At 42.4% G+C, this 23,016-nt stretch overlaps 1 protein-coding gene across 2 annotated transcripts in view; it reads left to right on the plus strand.

The window, feature by feature from the left end:
• The first annotated feature begins 4,463 nt into the window (after window positions 1-4,463).
• Window positions 4,464-23,016, plus strand: part of ARCN1 (archain 1) — a 30,525-nt gene continuing 11,972 nt past the window's right edge. Inside the window, 6 exon segments of one of the 2 annotated variants that reach the window (NM_001132316.1) lie at window positions 4,517-4,632; window positions 13,233-13,496; window positions 15,305-15,484; window positions 15,941-16,146; window positions 16,609-16,773; window positions 22,469-22,634. In NM_001132316.1, the coding sequence (NP_001125788.1) occupies window positions 4,630-4,632; window positions 13,233-13,496; window positions 15,305-15,484; window positions 15,941-16,146; window positions 16,609-16,773; window positions 22,469-22,634 (984 nt within the window). In that variant the 5' untranslated portion in view covers window positions 4,517-4,629. 2 annotated transcript variants of the gene reach the window in all.

Consider the following 23,016-nt stretch of genomic DNA (forward strand, 5'->3'; position numbering starts at 1 on the left):
CCTAAAGTCACTCATAATAAGCGCTGAAAATAGCAGCCAAACACAGGTCAGTCTGATTCCTAAGTCTCTGCTTTTAACCATTATAATATACTGCCACTATGGGACTCCTCAAGAAGCATGCTTACAGGGTTGCTTTTTCTTCTGTGGTTTAATTCAGCTACCGTTACATTTCCAAAGAAGCAGCATCAATTGGTCTTTGCTGAGCTTCTGAGATTCAAGTTGGAAGCCCTGGAAGGTGCCACAATAAGGCAATAGTTTCTAACAGGATTTTTACTTTTCTAAAAAAATAAGAATTTGTTCCATCTTTCTTAAAATATGTCTGCTTTTTGTAACAAAAGTTAAAATTGGGCCAGGCAAAGTGGCTTACGCCTGTAATCCTAGGACTTTGGGAGGCCGAGGCGGGTGGATCACCTGAGGTCAAGAGTTCAAGACCAGCCTGTCCCAACGTGGTGAAACCCCCGTCTCTACCAAAAATACAAAAATTAGCCAGGTGTGGTGGTGCATGCCTGTAATCCTAGCTACTCGGGAGGCTGAGACAGGAGAATCGCTTGAACCCGGGAGGTGGAGGTTGCAGTGAGTTGAGATGGCACCACTGCCTTCTAGCCTGGGTGACAGAGCGAGACTGTCTCAAAATAAATAAATAATAAATAAATAAATAAATAAAAAGTTACCCCATAAGTGTGTACAGTTATCTTTTTTAGGACATTTCATCATCCCCTAAAGAAACTTTGTACCCATTGTCACTTTTTTTTTTTTTTTTTTTTGAGACAGGGTCTCACTCTGTCGCCCAGGCTGGAATACAGTGGTGAGACCTCAGCTCACTGCTATCTCTGCCTCGGGGTTAAAGCGATTCTCCCACCGAGTAGCTGGGACTATAGGCATGGGCCACCACGCCCAGCTAATTTTTGTATTTTTAGTAGAGATGGGGTTTCACCATGTTGCTCAGGCTGGTCTGGAATTCCTGACCTCAAGTGATCTGCCCACCTCGCCCTCCCAAAATGCTGGGATTACAGGCGTGAGCCACCGCACCTGGCCAGTGTGTACAATTATTATGTGTCAATTAAAAAATTTAACAATAGGCCGGGAGCTGTGGCTCAAGCCTGTAATCCCAGCACTCTGGGAGGCCGAGGCAGGCAGATCACTTGAGGTTAGGAGTTCAAGACCAGCCTGGCCATGGTGAAACCCCATCTCTACTAAAAATACAAAAAATTAGCCAGGCGTGGTGGTCCATGCCTGTAATCCCAGCTACTTGGGAGGCTAAGGCAGGAGAATCCCTTGAACCCGGGAGGCAGATGTTGCAGTGAGCCGAGATCATACCATTGCACTCCAGCCTGGGCAACAAAAGTGAAACTCCTTCTCAAAAAAAAAAAAAAAAAATTTTTTTTTTTAAATATTGACTGGGCTCAGTGGCTCATTCCTGCAATCCCAGAACTTTGTGGGGACAAGATGGGAGTATTGCTTGAGGTCAGGAGTTCGAGACCAGCCTGGGCAACATAGCAAGACCCCCATCTCTCTAAAAAAGTTTTTTTAATGAAAAAAACTTTAAAATACAGTTTGACATATATCCTCCCAGACATATAAAATTTAAAAATATTTGAGCTTTCTAAAGATTTCTATTAGAAGGCCATTGGAGATGGAATTGATACGGGTAAGAGCGAGAAGTCTATAATGCAGTGCTTAAGGGTATAGTCCAAAGTTGAACAGCCTTTGTTTGAATCCTCGCTTATCTACTTTTTAGCCATGAGACCTGTGGTGGGATAGTTTTCTTCTCTGTACCTTGATTTCCTCGTGTGTAAAATGGAGACAATAAAGATACCTATCTCAGAGGATTCTTGTGAGGATTAAATGAGATAATCTGTGTGAAGTTAGAGTAATGGCTGGTATGCTGTAAGTGTTCAATAAATGTTAGGGAACACACAGGAGATACAGAGGCAGGGTGTTTTAATGGAAAAAGCTGACTTTGTTTTTTTGTTTGATTGTTTGTTTTGAGACCGAGTCTTACTCCGTTGCCCAGTCTGGAGGGCAGTGTTGTGATCTCAGCTCACTGCAACCTCTGCCTCCCAGGTTCAAGCAATTCTCGTGCCTCAGCTTCCCAGATAGCTGGGAGTACAGGCGTGAGACACCATGCCCAGCTATTTTTTTTTTTTTAATTGAGATGGAGTCTCCCTCTGTCGCCATGCTGGAGTGCAGCGGCATGATCTCGGCTCACTGCAACCCAACCTCCGCCTCCTGGGTTCAAGGATTCCCCCGCCTCAGCCTCCTGAACAGCTGGGACTACAGGCACGCGCCAGCATGCCCAGCTAATTTTTTTTTTTTTTTTGGTACTCTTAGTAGAGACGGGGTTTCACCATGTTGGCCAGGATGGTCTCGATCTCTTGACCTTGTGACCCGCCCACCTCAGCCTCCCAAAGTGCTGGGACTACAGGCGTAAGCCACCGTGCCCAGCCAGGAAAAAACTGACTTTGAACTTGGCTCTACCACTTACTAGTTGTGTGAGTTTGGACAAATGCTTAACTTTTTTGATCCTCAGTATCTTTATTTGGATTGTTGTAAAGGACTGGAAATAACATGTGTAAAGTACCTGACACAAATTAAGCACTCAATTAAAAGTTGCTATTGTACTTAATTGTGGACATACAGGTTTAATATGGGTGAGTGCTGTTGGGTTGAGCTAAGGATGTAGGATAAAATGATTTAAAGAAGAACTACTGAATCAGCTATACTCTGAAAAATCTGAAATTTGGCATACAAGAAATAACATGAGAATCACAAGAACAGATTTTGAGTCCTGGTTCCATCATATACTGGTTTAGAAACTTTGGATAACTCACTTAAACTTTTCATCATTTTCTTCATATACAAAATGGACATGAGCACAACTGCCCTGCTTCCTGTGCATGTTTTTTTTTTTAAGATATAATTTACAAATCATAAAAATTCACCTTTTAAAATTATACAATTTAGTGGTTTTTAGTATATTTGCCTCTATCTAGTTCCAGACCTACTTTTTTTTTTTAAGAGTCTAAGTCTCACAATTTGCACAGGCTGACCTTTAGCCCCTGGTCTCAAGCCATCCTCCCAACTCAGCCTCCCAAGTGGCTGGGACTCTAGATCATGCCAGCATGCCTGGCATGTTTTAATTATTCCAGAAATAAATCTCACACTAATTAACTGTCACTCTCTATTCCTACGCTTCCTGAGCCCCTGGAAACCACTAAGCTAGTTTCTTTCTCTGTGGATTTTCTTCTATTCTGGATCTTTCGTATTAATGGAATCATATATGAGTGCCCCATTGCATCCATCTTTTTTCACATAATATTCTCAAGGTTCATCCATATTGTAGCATGTCAGTACTTTATTCCTTTTTGTGACCAAATAATATTCAACTGCATATATATGCCACATCTATTGATGAATGGATTTGTTTGGATTGTCTCCACTTTTTGGCTACTATGAATAATGCTGCTATGAACATTAGAGTACACATTTTTGTGTTGACATATATTCAGTTCTCTTGGGTATGTACCTATGAGTGGAATTGCTCAGTCGTGTGGTAATTTTGTTTAACTTTTTTAGGAACTGCCAAACTCTTTTCCAACGTGGCTGCACTATTTTACATTCATCCTCACCAACAATTATTATGATAGCCATCCTAGTGGGTGTGAAGTGATATCTCACCATAGGTCTGATTTCCATTTCCCTAAGGATATTCAACATTTCTTAATGTGCCTATTAGCCAGTTATATATCTTCTTTGGACACATATGTATTCAAATCTTTTGCTCATTTTAATTTTGTGTTTTCTACTCCCTCCATTTTGCAGATAAAGCCCATTTTTAGACAGGAATACAGTATTTGTCTTTTTATTGCTGAGTTATAAGAGTTCTTAGGCCAGGCGCGGTGGCTCACGCCTGTAATCCCAACACTTTGGGAGGCTGAGGCGGGCGGATCATTTGGGGTCAGGAGTTCGAGACTAGCCTGGCCGACATGGCGAAACCCCGTCTCAACCAAAAATACAAAAAACAGCCGAGCGTGGTGTGGCGCGTGCCTGTAATCCCAGCTACTCCGGAGGCTGAGGCAGAAGAATTGCTTGAACCTGGGAAGTGGAGGTTGCAGTGAGCCGAGATCACGCCATTGGCCCTCCAGCCTGGGCGACAGAGTGAGACTCCATCTCAAAAAAAAAAAAAAAGTTCTTTATATATTCCGGATACTAGTCCTTCATGCACACAGGTTATCCTGTATATTAAATAATAGTGGCTGTACCAGCGGGCTTGTTAAACTGTAAGATGTGACGCAAAATAATGAAGGGGATCACAGTGAAAGGGCAGAGATATGAGGATCCACAGCTGGAGGGTGAACGCCCCCTACACCTCCCGGGCTCAATCGTAACCGGAGCGCGGTACCCTCAATTTCCCCAGCCCACAGGCCCCGCCTCAACCCCCGCCCTTTGACCTGCGCCGCTTCCGGTTGAAGACGTGGCTCGGGGCCGCCATCTTGGCAAGAGGCGAAGCGGCAGCGGTTCCTGTCAAGGGGGCAGCAGGTCCAGAGCTGCTGGTGCTCCCGTTCCCCAGACCCTACCCCTATCCCCAGTGGAGCCGGAGTGCGGGCGCGCCCTACCACCGCCCTCACCATGGTAAGATCCGAGCCAGGACCCGAACTCCTGGGGTCCGAGCCTCACCGTCTCTCCTTGTCGGCGGGCCTGGGGCAGGGGCCGGAGGAGCCCCGCCCTGAGGGTCTAGGGCCGAGTGCTTTGCTCGGGGCTCGGGGAGCAATGTGGCCTCCTGTGCCCGGTCTCCTGGAGATCCGATGGAGCTGACTCCATCTGTCGTCGTGCCCGCTTCCGCACCACCCCCCAACCAGCTGGACTCCCTCGTCTGCTGGGACCTGCCCCTGAGACGGCCCGGCGTTTTTGCTCTGCGAGAACTTCGTGGTGGTGGTGCGGGTTCCAGGCTGCGGACCTCGGAACTGATGCTGTCCAGCCGGTTCCCTGGCGCTTAGGCTCAGCAGGCTGGGCCTGTCTCCGGAGGTTGTGGTCCTTCTGTTAATCAGAGCTTGTCTCCCACCCCCGGTGTTTGCTAGGCCGTTTGATAACTCGAAATGCAAATCCACTGGTGTCCAGAAGTTTTTCTTTTGTTTGTTCAGAAGGGGGAAATGGAGACAGAGCGGAAAGGAGTAACTTCTAACACTAATTTATAGGACCCAAGTGTCTTTGAAACCTTCCACTACTTCCGCAGAACTCACTTGTGTCCATTGGTTAGTGTGACTCGGGGTACATACACTGTGTAGACCACTGGGAAAATGTGAGCAAGTTCCGGAGAACACAGGGTTTGCCTTCAAGGAACTTACTGTCCAGGTGAAGAAAAATGTGTATGTGGCATGTCGTATAGTCAGATGTCTCACAGGAGGTGGAGTAAGAGGGGTGGGTTATCCTCTGAGACCAGTTACTTGCCTTCACATGCGTTATCTTTGTATACTCATCTGTTGCAAGGATGAAAAAGGTTAATGTGGTTGAGGATGGAGGAAATCAGAACTGCTGACATCACTGAATCTTCCTTCATCGCTGTGATTTGTGGATATTCGTGAAGTAGTAGACATTCTTTGGTTTCAAAAAAGCTAGTAATTTATTTTTCAGTGCACCTTATGTCCTTTAGTCTTTTGAAGGATGTTCTGTTCTTTTTTATTCTTTTGTCAATAGATAACTTGATTTAAAACATCGTCCAATGTACCTGAGAGATGACAGAATGTAATTTGGTGGCAATCCTAATAAGGTCTATTGACAACCCTTTAGATAAGAACTTGGATAATGGGGGGAATTCATGCTTGGACTTTAAGCCACTGAACAGCTTTTCTCAGCCTCAGGTATATAAATTGCATCAAACAGGTTTGCCTCCTAAAATTTTTGTGTTGGACACAAAATTTCCAGAAACTTGTATTTTCAGTTTCTCCAGGAGGTTCTGTATTTGGTTAGTGATTTTGAAACTCAGTTCCCGTTTACACCCTGGAATTAATAATGCATTTTAGAACATATTTTTATTTTAATAGTAAAGTTAAGGTCTTGTGTTATATAAACCAGATAAAGGTAATCTTTCCAAAATATTCTTTGTTAAAAGGTTCTTGGAACTTAGTATTTTTAATTCATTGATAACTGAGGGATGGTAAAGCCCTACGTGATATATATAAAATATAACTTTTGCGTGCTATTTTGACATGTGTACGTATACATAGAGTTGTGTCACATATTTCTGAATTATTTGGGACTTAGCATGATCCAGATACCCACAGACCTGTGTACTCTGGAGAACAATTTATCTCAGTACATGCTGCTCTGTAGAGTGTTAGGACATTGGTATTATTTCTGTGTAATGTTTTTGGGTCCTGCTCCTTTACAAACAGATCCCCAGACAGTAGAAATGTCCAGATAGGGTGAAATTTTTATCTAAAGGTTGTATCAAAATTTCTAGCAGTTTATTTTAGCCCAACATTTCATTATGAAATTTTCAAACATCTGGAAAAGTTGAAAGAACTTTGTAGTGAATATCCATATAACCACCAACTAGATTCTATAACTAACATTTCACTATGTTTTATCATGCATCTAATCACCCATCTATCCCTCTCTCCATTAAAAAAAATATACATTTCAAAGTAAGTTGCAGATATCAGTACGTAAACATTGATTTTTTTAAAAATAAATTCCCTTTGGTTTTAGTTATTGAAGTGCAGGATGTCCTAGACTGCAAAGTTCCAATAGATAAATAAGTGAACAAATGCAAAAACAAATGCCTTCTCATGACTTCATCATAAAATAAAGTACAAAGGAAAGCATCTTTTGATCTTTTTTTTTTTTTTAAGAGACAGGGTCTCACTATGTTGCCCAGGCTGGAGGGCAGTGGCTATTCACAGGCGCTATCATAGTGTACTGCAGCCTAGAACTCCTAGCCTCAAGCGATCCTCCCACCTCCATCTCCCAAGTAGCTGAAACTGTAGGCATGCGGACCTTGATTTGATCTTTTTTTTGTATTCTGCAAATTAATGAGAACATGTTCTGACTTTTTTTCTTGTTTGTTTGGTTTTCGAGACGGAGTCTCGCTCTGTCTCCAGGCTGGAGTGCAGTGGCACAATCTCAGCTCACTGCAACCTCTGCCTTCCGCGTTCAAGCTGTCCTCCTGCCTCAGCCTCCTGAGTAGCTGGGACTACAGGTGCCTGCCACCACGCCCGGCTACTTTTTTGTATTTTTAGTAGAGACGGGGTTTCACCGTGTTAGCCAGGATAGTCTCGATCTCCTGACCTCGTGATCTGCCCACCTCGGCCTCCCAAAGTGCTGGGATTATAGGCGTGAGCCACGGCGCCAGGCCCCTGTATTCTTTATTTATCTTTTTAATTGTGTTTTGAGGGGACAGCAAAGAATGAAAATGATTCTCTTGAGTTTCCATTGATTTGCCATCTATTTATGTCTTCATATAGAAGTTCACTGCAGAAACTGATAACGGGTGTGTGTGTGTGTGTGTGTGTTTTAATTCTCTACAAGCTTTTGTTTTAGAATAGAAATGTGATGGACTTAAAACCCTCACTGAGTAAATTACTTTTCAAGTTTTAGGTTTTGTATGTGGTCTACATTTTATTGTAATCTTCTCTCTGATTTTATCTATAATAGCTTCATATAAATAGAAAAGACAGAACAGTCCTCCCTGACAATTATAGAAACTAGCCTTTATATGACCATGAAGCGTGTGTGCGTGTATGTGTGTATAAAATATTGTGGTGAATTACAAAGGAGAAGGTGACTAATTCTGGAAGTAAGGGATCCTGAAGCATTTAGAGGTTCAAGAAAGAACTTGACTTTTTTTGAGAGAGAGTTGTGCATATTTATGCTGAATTATTATACCACCTGTTATTCTTGTACCTCTCTTGCACACACAATTTGTTATGGTTAGACAATTTGCCTTCTAGCAGCCTGTTACTATAAAATATTGTTCCAAAGTGGTTAGAACTGGAGCAGTGGGTATAAAATGGAAGTATTGTACATTTTCTGTCACTGTAGTTGTTTTTTTTTCTGTTACTGTGGGTTTCAAATGCTTAGACTTACAGAACCTTAAAGACACAGAGCACTTTGGATTTCATGTAAACTAACCTCCTACTTTAGGAATATTTCAATAATGAATTAAGTGACTTATCCAAGGTCACATAATTAGTGGCAAAGGCAGAACAGAAACCTAATTCTCCAGGTTTTTTTACTTGAGGCATTTAACAATTCATGTAGTTAAGTCTGTGTAGGAGAGAGTTGTTATTTAGTCCAAAGATAGTGTACTCAAACCATGTAAGAATTATTAAAAGTAGTTTGGCAAAGCTCAACTTAATGAGGGAATTTTTTTTTTTTTTAACAGTCTTGGAGAGATCATCTAACTTATGGGCCCTCAGTTTTCACATCTGTAAGACAATCAAGGGCTCTTGCAATTTCCTTTTAGATCTGGAATTTTTTTTCCAAAAATGTTAAAAAAAAAACAAAAAAACTTTGTAATCATATCTATTAATTCTTCCTCAGAGAAAATCAGATCAAATTTCAATAGGGAAAATTGTTAACTACCTTTTAGTATATGCTATATTTTAATAATTGTTAAACTGGTAAACATTGATGTAAAGAGGTTTATTATTTCAAGAACTTTAAGAAGACAAATGTTAATTTAGGATAGGATAAATTTATCATGTTTAGAGGTGACCATACCTTCTAGCCATGTTAGTAGCTGTAACAGAGAGACCTGTGTCAACTGCCTGGAACCTGTGATTTGTGGTGCCCTGGGTGTTCGGAGATTTATGCTATACTTAGTATGGGGAACTATGGTCCTATTTTGGAAGCCTTGTTTTGCTTGTATCTGGATAATGGAATGACTCAAAGAGAGACATATGATTTTACCCTACTGCTTTCTTCATCTTGACATACTGAAATCCTGGAATTCTGGCCAGGCATGGCAGCTCATGCCTGTAATCCCAGCACTTTGGGAGGCTGAGGCGGGCAGGTCACTTGAGGTTGGGAGTTTGAGACCAGCCTGGGCAACATGGCAAAACCCTGTCTCTACAGAAGAATACAAAAAATTAGCCAGGTGTGGTGGCCTGTGTCTGTAGTCCCAGATACTTGGGAGGCTGAGGTGGGAGAATCACCTGAGCCCAGAAGGTTGAGGCTGCACTGAGCCGAGATCACGCCACTGCACTACAGCTTGGGCAATAGAGCAAGACTGTTTCAAAACAAATCCTGGAATTCATCAAAGCATGATCTAAATTCTGTTTCTTCTTTTTTTTTTGAGGCAGAGTCTCACTCTGTAGCCCAGGCTGGAGTGAAGTGGTATGATCTTGGCTTACTGCAACTTCCGCCTCCCAGGTTCAAGCAATCCTCCCACCTCACTCTCCCCGGTAGCTGGGACTACAGGCGCGCACCACCAGACTTGGCTAATTTTTTGTATTTTTTGGTAGAGACAGGGTTTTCCCATGTTGACCAGGCTGGTCTCGAACTCCTGACCTCAGGTGATTTGCCCGCCCTGGCTCCCAAAGTGCTGGATTAAGGCATGAGCCACCGCTCCCGGCCTAAATGCTGTTTCTTCTATCGAGTCATCCCTGACTTTACCAGCTGGAAGTAATCTCTTCCTCTGAATTTCCACGCACTTTATCGGTTACTCTCTCATGTTACTTAACACATTCTGCCTCATATTACAGTTATTTGTGTTTGTGTCTTATCCCTGTTAAGCTTCTTGTAGGCAGAATGCTAGCCTGTGTCATCTTAATTCTCAGAAAGCATGTTGTATGTATAGTAGGTGTTCAATAAATAATTACTCAGTTAATTCTTATAATATCGCAAAAATGGAGATTACCAGTACCTATAATTAGTTTTTGAACATGCTAATCAGTAAACTGGATGGGCCAGGTGCAGTGGCTCACTCCTGTAATCCCAACACTTTGGAGGCCAAGGCGCGCAGATGACTTGAGGCCAGGAGTTGGAGACCAGCCTGGCCAACATGGCGAAACCCTGTCTCTATTAAAAATAGAAAAATTAGCCAGGCTTGGTGATGCTGGCCTGTGCCTGTAGTTCCAGTTACTCAGGAGGCTGAGGCATGAGAATTGTTTGTACTCAGGAGGCAGAGCTTGCAGTGAGCCAAGATGGCACCACTGCACTCCAGCCTGGACTACAGAGTGAGATACTCTCTCAAAAAATAAATAAATAAATAAATAAAGTAGATAGTAACATACACCTTTTTGTTCCTTTTTCCCTTTCAAGTTGCTTTTGATGTTTTTACCTAAATTTTACTTGTATGGTATAGAGGCGTTTTTAACTCCAGTTAAAACCTAAGAACTACCCTTGAGCCTGTAAACATTGTTTCTAACAGGTTTATTATTAGATATGGGGTTTCTATTAAATGCAGCATGTTTGTATAGGTCTGAAGTTTTGGTCTGAGCTGTCCTTTTTTTAGATGTTCATTTGATTTGTCTTATTCCTTCAAAACCTCATAAAATTCTAACATAGAGGACCATAACTTCCTAGAGCTATGACTCTCAACCTTTTAGGGGTAGGAGGCTCTACAGGGATTACATTTACAATATGCTCCCATTTATTAATAATATTTTTCATTGCATGAGGGGATTTTCTATGGGCCATTTGAGAATAACTTCTCTAGAGGATCGATGCATTCCCTGAAACTGTATGTAAAATTTTGGGGGGAGAGTCAGTATTCATTATTTGAATATCAAAATATTGACAAAGGCAAAAATCCATTGCCTTGGCCGGACGCTGTGGCTCACACTTGTAATCCCAGCACTTTGGGAGGCTGAGGTGTGCAGATCACTTTAGCCCAGGAATTTGAGAGCAGCCTGGGCAACATGGCAAAACCCTGTCTCTCTTTTTTTTTTCAATAAAAAAAGAAAAATCCATTACCTTGAAGTGGCATACATTTTTTTCATGAGATGCATGTTATTACTAATGGTGCTGTTTTACATCATGAATATATGTGCTACAAGTTGTATAGCACTTTTGAAGTACAATTTCATTATAGTCCTTTGGCCCTCGTAATAGCTTGTAAGGTCATTAGATAATGCTGCATTTTATAGGAAAAGAAACGAGGTTAAGAGAGGTTGGGTAACTGAAGGTCAGACAGATAGTAAATAGAAGAACAAAACTAGAAAATAGATTTTCTCACTCCCAGTCATTTAGCTTTTCTAATATCAGCTTGGTTCTTTGCAAATTTGGGACACTAGTTCTAAGTCTTTAGGAAAAGAAGAAACCAATGTGAAATGATCCCAAATATAAGGGAATTCCCCACTTTTCCGATGAGACTATTAAGAAGGAAAGCTTTTTGCCAATTATATAAACTTTTAAGAATGTAGCAAAAATAGGCCGGGCGGACGGTGGCTCATGCCTGTAATCTCAGCACTTTGGGAGGCCGAGGTGGGCGGACCACCTGAGGTCAGGCATTTGAGACCAGCCTGGCCAACCAACATGGTGAAACCCCGTCTCTACTAGAAATACAAAAAAAAAAAATTAGCTGGGCATGGTGGCAGGCGCCTGTAATCCCAGCTACTCGGGAGGCTGAGGCAGGAGAATCGCTTGAACCTGGGAGGTGGAGGTTGCAGTGAGCGGAGATCTTGCCATTGCACTCCAGCCTGGGCAACAAGAGCAAAACTCCATCTTAAAAAAAAAAAAAGGTAGCAAAAATAGTCAAATACATTCTTAAAATGGTTAATAATTTACTTATATGTATATGTTTTAAATTACATAAATAAAATTTAATTTAGAAATAATTACTTTTTTCCATTTTCATATTAATAAAGCAATTTTTTCTAGAGTCTTTATGAACATCATGTCATCGCTGGGGCCACTTTTTGAATCATCAGTTTGCTATTTAGCAGTTTTGAATCCATGTGTGATATATTGGCAGTTTGGGAAATTTTATCCCAAGTCATAAAAACCCATTTATATAATATTAGGATAGTTGCTTTTAAAAGGAATATTTATAAGTGATATTCAACACATGAAATTGTGAGTTCTGGCTAGGCGTGGTGACTCATGCTTGTAATCCCAGCACTTTGGGAGGCCAAGGTGGGCTGATCACTTGAGTCCAGAAGTTCAAGACCAGCCTGGGCAACATGGTGAAACCCTACTTCTACTGAAAATACAAAAATTTGCCAGGCATGGTGGCACCTGCCTATAGTCCCAGCTCCTTTTGGGGGGCTGAGGCAGGAGGATTGTTCAAGCCCAGAAGTTGAGGCTACAGTGAGTCAAGATCACACCATTGCAGTCCAGCCTAGGTGACAAAGTGAGACCCTGTCTCCAAAAAAAGAAGAAAGAAATTGTGAATTCTGATCCTCAGGATAATTACTAAATCCAGTGACCTTTTGTTAGTACCACATGCAAAACTAGCATAGTTTGAAGATAAGGTGTATCCCAGACAACTCTTTTAGTTCAATATAAAGTCATTGAGGGAGCACCTTTAATATGAGAGACTATGGAAGGATTCAAAACTACACAACTCTTTTTTAAAAATATATAAGTATTCCTTACATAAAAATATATTACCATGATAGCATATTTTCACACCTAAAAAATTAGCAGTAATTTTTAATATTATCAACTATTCAGTCACTGTTCAAATTTGATTTATACATTGTGATTGATTGACATGTCTAAGTCTCTTAATGTGTTTGTATTTTTAGTAGAGATGAGGTTTCATCATGTTGGCCAGGCTGGTCTCGAACTCTGACCTCAAGTAATCTACCCGCTTTGGCCTCCCAAAGTGCTGGGTTTACAGGTGTGAGCCACTGTACCCGTGAAAGTCAGTATTCTATTGCTTGTCATGTCAGCTGGTCGTGGTAGTTCACGCCTATAATCCCAGCACTTTGGGAGACCAAGGCAGGAGGATCGCTTGAACCCAGGAGTTCAAGACCAGCCTGGGAAACATAGCGAGACACCGTCTCTACTAAAAGCTTTTTAAAAATTAGCGAGGCTTGGTGGCATGCACTTGTAGTCCTAGCCACTCAGGATTTCTTGAGCCCAGGAGTTTGAGGTTGCAGTGAGCTGTGATCTTGCCATTGCACTCCGGCATGGGTGACAGAGTGAGACCCTGTCTTAAAAATTATACTACTACTAGTCATGTCACTAAATAAATATGTCATTCTATGGAACATTTCCTGAGACGCTGAGAAAACAGATGTGAAGAAATAATTAGCACTTATTTATGCATATGTTCCTGGCAGGTGCTGTTGGCAGCAGCGGTCTGCACAAAAGCAGGAAAGGCTATTGTTTCTCGACAGTTTGTGGAAATGACCCGAACTCGGATTGAGGGCTTATTAGCAGCTTTTCCAAAGCTCATGAACACTGGAAAACAACATACGTTTGTTGAAACAGAGAGTGTGAGATATGTCTACCAGCCTATGGAGAAACTGTATATGGTACTGATCACTACCAAAAACAGCAACATTTTAGAAGATTTGGAGACCCTAAGGCTCTTCTCAAGAGTGGTAAGAGTACTGCTATAATACTGGGTTCCACTTTTTGTTTTACATTTTATGTGAAACAAGGTTTTTCCTCCAAAGCAGCTGATGCTCACCAGTTTGCAGGCTCCTACTCCCCACCCCAGCGACTTATTGCTGCAGCACCTTGTTTATTCAGCAGACATTTATTGGGTGTCCTGTTAGACTATAGATGTCTCAAAAGAACATGGGAACTACTGTTTCATTTCCCAGTTCTTAAGCAGTTGTTCTAATCTGCCATTCTAGTTCTGACACTTGTTTGGCTATGCTTTTTAGGTAATGTTTTTTAGGTGAAGCTTACTGATCCAGACACACACACACACACACACACACACACACACACACACACACACACACACACACACACACACACACACACACACACACACACACACACACACACACACACACACGCTTTTTAGGTAATGTTTTTTAGGTGAAGCTTACTGATCCAGACACACACACACACACACACACAAACACACACACACACACACACACGCTTTTTAGGTAATGTTTTTTAGGTGAAGCTTACTGATCCAGACAGACACACACACACACACACACACACACACACACACACACCTTCTAAGACTTTATGCCAAAGTCTTGCTTAAAATGAAGACTAAGGCCAGGTGCGGTAACATGTGCCTGTAGTCCAAGCTACTCAGGAGGCTGAGGCAGAAGGATTGCTTGAGGCCAGAAGTTCAAGTGAATAGGCATTATACTTTAGTGTGGGCAACACAGCAAGACTCTGATTCTTTTTTTTTTTTAAAGACAGAGTCTCGCTCTTGCCCAGGCTGGAGTGCAGTGGTGCAATCTCGGCTCACTGCAACCTCCGCCTCCCAGGTTCAAGCAATTCTCTGGCCTCAGCCTCCCGAGTAGGTGAGATTACAGATGTGCATCGCCATGCCCGGCTAATTTTTGTATTTTTAGTAGAGATGGGGTTTCACCATGTTGGCCAGGCTGTTCTCGAACTCCTGACCTCAGGTGATCTGCCTATCTTGGCATCCCGAAGTGCTGGGATTACAGGTGTGAGCCACTGCACCCGGCTGTAAGAATCAGGGTCTTGGGCATGGTGGCTCACGCCTGTAATCCCAGCACTTTGGGAGGCTGAGGCGGGTGTATCACCTGAGGTCAGAAGTTTGTGACCAGCCTGACCAATGTGGTAAAACCTCGTCTGTACTAAAAATACAAAAAAATTAGCTGGGTGTGGTGGCGGGCGCCTATAATCCTACTACTCGGGAGGCTGAGGCGTGAGAATTGCGTGAACCCAGGAGGCGGGGGTTGCAGTGAGCCGAGATTGTGCCACTGCACTCCAGCCTGGGCGACAGAGTGAGACTTCGTCTTAAAAAAAAAAAAAAATCAGGGTGTTAGGCTGGGCACAGTGGCTCACGCCTGTAATCCCAGCAGTTTGGGAGACCAAGGCAAGCGGATCACCTGAGGTCAGGAGTTCAACACCAGCCTGGCCAACATGGTGAAACCCTGTCTCTACTAAAAATACAAAAATTAGCTGGGCATGGTAGTACACACCTGTAGTCCCAGCTACTCCGGAAGCTGAGGCAGGAGAATCGCTTAAACCCGGGAGGTGGAGGTTGCAGTGAGCTGAGATGGCAGCACTGCACTCCAGACTGGGCAACAGAGCAAGACTCTGTCTCAAAAAATAAAATAAAGACTAGAAGTAGCTAATAAAGGGATTTAGGTTATTGAAATTTATGTACTCTAAAGGATAAGACTTGGAAATATAGCTGCTGATAAATTCTAAATCTTTCTTTTTTATTGGTGTCCATGCTTAGATCCCTGAGTATTGCCGAGCCTTAGAAGAGAATGAAATATCTGAGCACTGTTTTGATTTGATTTTTGCTTTTGATGAAATTGTCGCGCTGGGATACCGGGAGAATGTTAACTTGGCACAGATCAGAACCTTCACAGAAATGGATTCTCATGAGGAGAAGGTGTTCAGAGCCGTCAGAGAGGTAAATAGGATCTTCTCTGGGACTACCCGTTTGTGTGTCTTTCTCTTAGGCTTCACTAATCTCATTTTCCTATTTTTACTTGCTAATGTAGACTGTATTCAGAGCTACGTCCAGGCTAGGCACAGTGGCTCATGCCTATAATCTCAGCACTTTGGGAGGCAGAGGTGGGAGGATCACTTGAGTCCAGGAGTTCAAGACCAGCCTGGACAGCGTAGTGAGACCCTGTCTCTATAAAAAGTGAAAAAAAAAAAATTAGCCAGGCATGGTAGCACGTGCCTGTGGGTCCCTGCTACTTGGGAGGCTGAGATGGGAGGATCACTTGAGCCCAGGAAGTTGAGGCTGCAGTGAGCCGTGATCGTGCCACTTGCACTCCAGCCTGGGTCACAGAGTGAGACCCTGTCTCAAAAAAAAGAAAAAAAAAAAAAAAGCTACATTCATGTATGTCTTTTTCTGTAGACTCAAGAACGTGAAGCTAAGGCTGAGATGCGTCGTAAAGCAAAGGAATTACAACAGGCCCGAAGAGATGCAGAGAGACAGGGCAAAAAAGCACCAGGATTTGGCGGATTTGGCAGCTCTGCAGTATCTGGAGGCAGCACAGCTGCCATGATCACAGAGACCATCATTGAAACTGATAAACCAAAAGTGGCACCTGCACCAGCCAGGTATAATCCAGTGTACTTTAGAATACCAGATGAAGGGTGTATATGTGTCTATCTTTGAAGTCATAATCTGATTTCTTGGAAAGCTGTAAATAAGGAAGGACTTGATGAAGTAAGATATGATGTTAAATTTGGCCACATAAAATATGAGGATGAAGAAATCTGAATGTGGTGTTTTTCCTTTTGTATAAAAGAGAGTTATAAATTATGTCATGACCTCAGTTTCCTATGAGAGTTGCCTTATTGTGGGGAGGAAAGGGCTATTTAATGCTTTATGGAATGTAGATTTTTAATCTTGATGTTCAGTGATTGATTTTAGGGGAAATCTGTGAATTACCTGAAATTATATACAAAATTTTGTGCACAGGTATATTTCTCTGGATGGGAGATACAAAGTTTTCATCAGATCATGTGTGCTTGTAAAAATAAACCTTTGGGTAATGAATTTCAAATTCTTCCACTTAGGCCTTCAGGCCCCAGCAAGGCTTTAAAACTTGGAGCCAAAGGAAAGGAAGTAGATAACTTTGTGGACAAATTAAAATCTGAAGGTGAAACCATCATGTCCTCTAGTATGGGCAAACGTACTTCTGAAGCAAGCAAAATGCACGCTCCACCCATTAATATGGAAAGGTGAGTAGGAACTTTGAGTAAGAATTCAAGCTTTGAATACGGTCCACATAATTTTTTAAAAATCTTATTTCAGTGTGCTATAAATTCTTTCTCTGTCTTTTAATCTTTCCTGATTTAAAAGATTTATTCAGAGCATATTCTACATATTAACATAAGATCATTTTTGATTTTGTTTTGTTTTATTTATTTATTTTTTTGAGATGGAGTCTCATTCTGTCACCCAGGCTGGAGTGCAGTGGCGTGATCTTGGCTCACTGCAAGCTCTCCCTTCCAGGTTCACACCATTCTCCTGCCTCAGCCTCCCGAGTAGCTGGGACCACAGGCGCCCGCCACTACGCCCGGCTAATTTTTTTGTATTTTTAGTAGAGATGGGGTTTCGCCATGTTAGCCAGGATGGTCTCAATCTCCTGACCTCGTGATCTGCCCGTCTCAGCCTCCCGAAGTGCTGGGATTACAGGCATGAGCCACCGCGCCCGGCTGTTGTTTTGTTTTATTTTTTTGAGACAGGGTCTTACTATGTTGTCTGGGCTGGCCTCCAACTCCTGAGCTCAGTTAATCTTCCTGCCTCAGCCTCCCAAGTAACTGGGATACAGGCATGTGTTACTGCACCTGACCTTTTCCTTTTTCCTTAAACCATGATTGGGGTCCCTCAGCCACCTATTTTCTATGAAGTTTAGAACTTTCCTTTTACAGCTAAATTAAAGTTACTCGTAGTCACACCTGGTATATAGCTTATCTCTTAGAATGCACTTGAATTAGGGGATTAGAGCTATGGTGACCCCACACTGTATTGTGGCGTGACTTTTTCTAATTAAACTCTAAGTAGAACCAATCTTTAATCCAAAACTTGTAGGTATCTTTAATAGCAAATTAATATATTTTGCATTTTTATTTTATTTTATTTTATTTTTTTGAGATGGAGTTTCACTCTGTCACCCAGGCTGGAGTGCAGTGGTGCAATCTCAGCTTGTTGCAACCTCTGCCTCCCAGGCTCAATTCTTCCACCTCAGCCTCCCAAGTAGCTGGGACTACAGGCATGCACCACCACGCCAGGCTAATTTCTGTATTTTGGTAGAGATGGGGTTTTGCCTTGTTGCCCAAGCTGGTCTCGAACTCCTGGACTCAAGCAATCTGCCTGCCTTGGCCTCACAAAGTACTGGGATTACAGGCGTCAGCCACCATGCCCAGCCATCTTTTGCAGTTTAAATATTTAAAGCCAGTACGGAATATTTTGATTCATCTCTTATCTCAGGGCTGTGGTACTGGTTGGTGACATTTTTAAGTGGTAGTTATCAAGTTCACATATTCGTGACTCAGATTTCTCGTCTTGAAGCTAGATCTTCTACTGTTGCTGATGGTTTTGAGGTCAAGTGAAAGATAATACCAGGAGGATACCTATATCAGGTGTGCATAAAAGAGAAGTATTTACTCTTTTTTTTCTTCTTTCTTTCCTTTCTTTCTTCCTTTCTTGACAGAGTCTTGCTCTGTCTCCCAGACTGGAGTGCAAGGCGCGATCTTGCAACCTCCACCTCCTGGGGTCAAGCAATTCTCCTGCCTCAGCCTCCCAAGTGGCTGGGATTACAGGCGCACGCCATCACGCCCGGCTAATTTTCTTATTTTTAGTAGAGACGGAGTTTTGCCGTGTTGGCCAGGCTGATCTCGAACTCCTGACCTCAAGTGATCTGCCTGCCTCTGCCTCCCAAAAGTGCTCGGATAATAGGCGTGAGCCACCGTGCCCAGCCAAGTATTTACTCTTTATATGCCCTGTTCTGTATGAAATGAACAGGGTTACATTGGGATAAATTTCTTGATTCACTAAAGCCGCTGTGCTCTTCCTAGTGGTTGCTTTGAGTGAGACAGAGGCTTCACACTTTTAAAAAGATATTCCTGAGTGCAGTGGCCCACACCTGTAATCTTAGCACTTTGGGAGGCTGAGGTGGGCGGATTGCCTGAGCTCAGGAGTTCAAGACCACCCTGGGCAACATGGTGAAACCCCATCTCCACTAAAATACAAAAAATTAACCTCTTCTCCACTAAAATACAAAAAATTAGGTGGGTGTGGTGGCACACGCCTGTAGTCCCAGCTACTCAGGAGGCTGAGGCAGGAGAATTGCTTGAACCTGGGAAGCAGAGGTTGCAGTGAGCCAAGATGGTGCCACTGCACTCCAGCCTGGGCGACAGAGTGAGACTCTGTCTCCAAAAAAAAAAAAAAAAAAAAAAGATATTGGAGATCATCACATATTAAAGAGAATTTGAGACACTCTCTTTTTCTAAATGATAAATTGCCTCTTGAGCACAGAGCAAACTTTTGTGAAGGTAAAATGGTACCATGCATTGTCTTAAGATACACTCATTTATGGTCTTGACTCTGATGCCTTTGTTTCTAGGAAGACCTAAGAGGTTGGAACGAAGAACAGAGTAGGATAACAAAATGTTTTTTGTAGCCTCTGTAGTTCATCCAGCCAAACATATGTCTGTTACTGATTATGAATAGATTGTACTTAATACTTGACTGTAGCAGCAGCACTTTTTAATCTTTTAAAAATTGGATTATACATTCATATAGTACAAAATTCAAAAGTTGTTAACAGTCAGAAGTCTTCCTCTCACTCAGCCATGCCAGTTTCTCATTTTGGAGACAACTAGTTTTAACAGAGTTTTTTGTGTATCCTTCTGAGAGGGATGGTCTATGATATACAGATGAATAAAAAACATGTATACAGTGTGTCTATTTTTCCCCCTTTTATGCAAAGCAGTAAAACTAGACACATCTTCCAATTGCATTTTTCACTTAATTATTTTGGAGATAAGAATCTCCTTATTTGCAACTGCAGAGATATGACATCTAAATGCAATACCTTACCCTAGACTGGATCCTCTACTACCGTAGTGTAGAAAAAACAACTCAAGCTTTTTTTTTTCTATTTTCTCATTCAACAGCAACAGTCAACACAGAAGACTTCTGTGATCAAGTGTGTTTAGGTTTTTCCGCACACATCAAGCAGTCACACCTAGCTGGTGTCCTCCAGTTCAATTCAATTCTGATGCTATCTACCTGGGAATAGCCTCAGATTCTACAGGTTGAGAGTTCAGTCTCCCAAGACTGATTCTTCCTTCCCACCAGTCATAAGTCCAGACTTTCAGAACTTCTTACTGACCTCAAGTTTGGCCTCCCACGACCCCCTCTGGGGGGGTTCAATTAATCTGCTAGAGCACCTCACGGAACTCAGGGAAACTTACTTGACATTTATCAATTTGTTACAGAGAACATTTTAAAGGATGCAAATAAGCAGCCAGATGAAGAGATACATAGGGCAAGGTCTGGGAGGGTCTTGAGCGCAGGAGCTTCTGTCCCCAGGGAGCTGGGGTACGCCACCCTCCTGGAAAATAGATGAGACCTTGTTCATCTTCCTGTAAGCCTCCATGTGTTTAGCTGTACAGAAGCTTCCCAGACCCTGTCCTCTTGAGCCTTTTATGGAGACTTCATTGGATAGGCATGATTGACAGGCATGCAGAAATGTGACTGGACAAAGGGTATGACCTAATACTGATAGGCTGAGTGGGGAAACCCAGCAAGGCCTGTCCAGATTCTTGGCCTGTCTGTGCAGCATTAATCTTCCTCCAGGATATGGTGCAGGACCCCTTTTGGAGATCCTGCCTTGGGCTGGTGAAAGGAGGGCAGGAGAAGGTCAAAGAGAGAGTCTGTTTCCTAAGGGCTGCTCCTGAGGCCAAAAGTGCCCCAACATTATGTATAATAAGGGATGTGGGAGTTATGAGCCGGGAACCATGGATGAAAACCAGTATGTATGTATATCATAATATCACAACTATTATTAAAAATATTATTAGGTCAGCTGACAAAATAGACATATGGTTGATAGATCAGATACAATTATTGTATCATTGTTAGCCTGGCATGATGGCACATGGCTATAGTCCTTGCTACTCAGGAGGCTGAGGCAGGAGGATCACTTGAGACCAGCAGTTCAAGGTTATAGTGAACTGTGATTGTGCCTCTGAATAGCCACTGCACTCCAGCCTGGGCAACATAGCAAGATCTGTCTCTTAAACAACAACAACAGGCTGGGTGCAGTGGCTCATGCCTGTAATCCCAACACTTCGGGAGGCCGAGGCAGGCAGATCACCTGAGGTCAGGAGTTCAAGACCAGCCTGGCCAGCATGGTAAAACCCTGACTCTACTAAAAATACAAAAATGAACCGGGCATGGTGGCAGGCACCTGAAATCCCAACTATGCGGGAGGCTGAGACAGGAGAATCACTTGAACCCGGGAGGCAGAGGTTGCAGTGAGCCGAGATCACGCCATTGCACTCCAGCCTGGGCAAGAAGAGTGAAACTCCCATCTCAAAACAACAACAACAACAACAACAAAAAGCTAAAAAAACTATCAGTGTAAATTTGTGAAGTTAATAATGGTACTGTGATTGATTATGTAAGAGAATATCCCTAATCTTATAAAATAAGCACGGAAGTATTTAGGGGTAAAGTGCTGTGATGTATATAGTCTGCTTCTTAATGGTTCAGGGAAAAAAAATCAAATGTATAACATTCATATATAATGTTTAGAGAGAGAGAAACACAAATGCAAATTATAAAACAAATGAGGTAAATGTTAACAATAGGTGAATCTGGAAAAGGATATATATGTCTTCCTTGTATAATTTTAATTTTTTTAAGCTTGAAAATATTTACAAATAGAAAGTTTTTTCAGTTGTTTGTTTTCTCACCGTTGCCTACTATTCATTCGGGTGGATATGCGTTTATTTTTTATTTTTTATTTTTTTTGAGACAGAGTCTCACTCTGTCGCCCAGGCTGGAGTGCAGTGGCACCATCTCAGCTCACTGCAAGCTCCACCTCCTGAGTTCACGTCATTCTCCTGCCTCAGCCTCCTGAGTAGGCGCCCGTCACCACACCCGGCTAATTTTGTTTTTGTATTTTTAGTAGAGGTGGGGTTTCACCATGTTAGCCAGTATAGTCTCGATCTTCTGACCTTGTGATCTGCCCGCCTTGGCCTCCCAAAGTGCTGGGATTACAGGCGTGAGCCACCACGCCTGTGGATATGCCTTTATTTAAGCAGCCCCCTATTGGCAGACATTTGTTTCTAAACTTTTGCCATTACAAACAATTCTTCAGTGAATAACTTAGCAGATTGTTTTGCACAGGTGAGAATTTATCTGTAGGGTAGAGTCTGTTGAAGAATTGCTGTATCAAAGGATATCGCCTTTTAAATGTTTGTAGCTATAGCAGTAGCACCTTTAGAAAAACGTTGTTGATGGCTAATCATTAGACCTTGGAGAAAGGGAGTTCTGGTTTCTACCTTTCCTTTTTCTTTTCTTTTTTTTTTTTTTGAGACGGAGTTTCACTCTTGTTGCCCAGGCTGGAGTGCAGTGGGACAATCTGGGCTCAGCACAGCCTCTGCCTCTTGGTTCAAGCAATTCTCCTGCCTCAGCCTCCCAAGTAGCTGGGACTACAGGCATGCGCCACCACGCCTGGCTAATTTTGTATTTTTAGTAGAGACGGGGTTTCTCCATGTTGGTCAGGCTGGTCTCGAACTCCCCACCTCTGGTGATCCGCCTGCCTTGGCCCCCCAAAGTGCTGGGGTTATAGGCATGAGCCACCACGCCTGGCCATTGGTTTCTACCTTTCTGAACAAATGTATTACTTTCTCTTTATAGTGTACATATGAAGATTGAAGAAAAGATAACATTAACCTGTGGACGAGACGGAGGATTACAGAATATGGAGTTGCATGGCATGATCATGCTTAGGATCTCAGATGACAAGTATGGCCGAATTCGTCTTCATGTGGAAAATGAAGATAAGAAAGGGGTGCAGCTACAGGTGTGTAGAAGCTTTTGATAGGGAGTATTAACACTTTGTCTACCTATTATAGTCTTTCTCAACTAGAGTTGTCAATATGAACCACAGAAAATTATTCAAGTTATGTAACTAGCATCACTGAATGCATAGGAAAGAAGTTAATTTATTGCATACAGTAGCTACCTGAGAGTGAGTAAAGCAGCTGTGTAAGGATGGCTTTTAAATATTGGAATTGAATAAAAGGTCATTTCAAAATCTCACAAATGACTTCATACTCACCAATAAAAGGTACAAGGAGGTGTTTATCTTTTGCTGTTAGGAAAACAGTAAATTAATCACTTAGGATCTTGCTTGAAATACAGTTTTAAAAAAACAAGGCTTTAGGCCAGGCGTGGTGGCTCAC

Source organism: Pongo abelii, chromosome 9 (genome assembly GCF_028885655.2).
Source record: "Pongo abelii isolate AG06213 chromosome 9, NHGRI_mPonAbe1-v2.0_pri, whole genome shotgun sequence".
Taxonomy (NCBI): Eukaryota; Metazoa; Chordata; class Mammalia; order Primates; family Hominidae; genus Pongo; species Pongo abelii.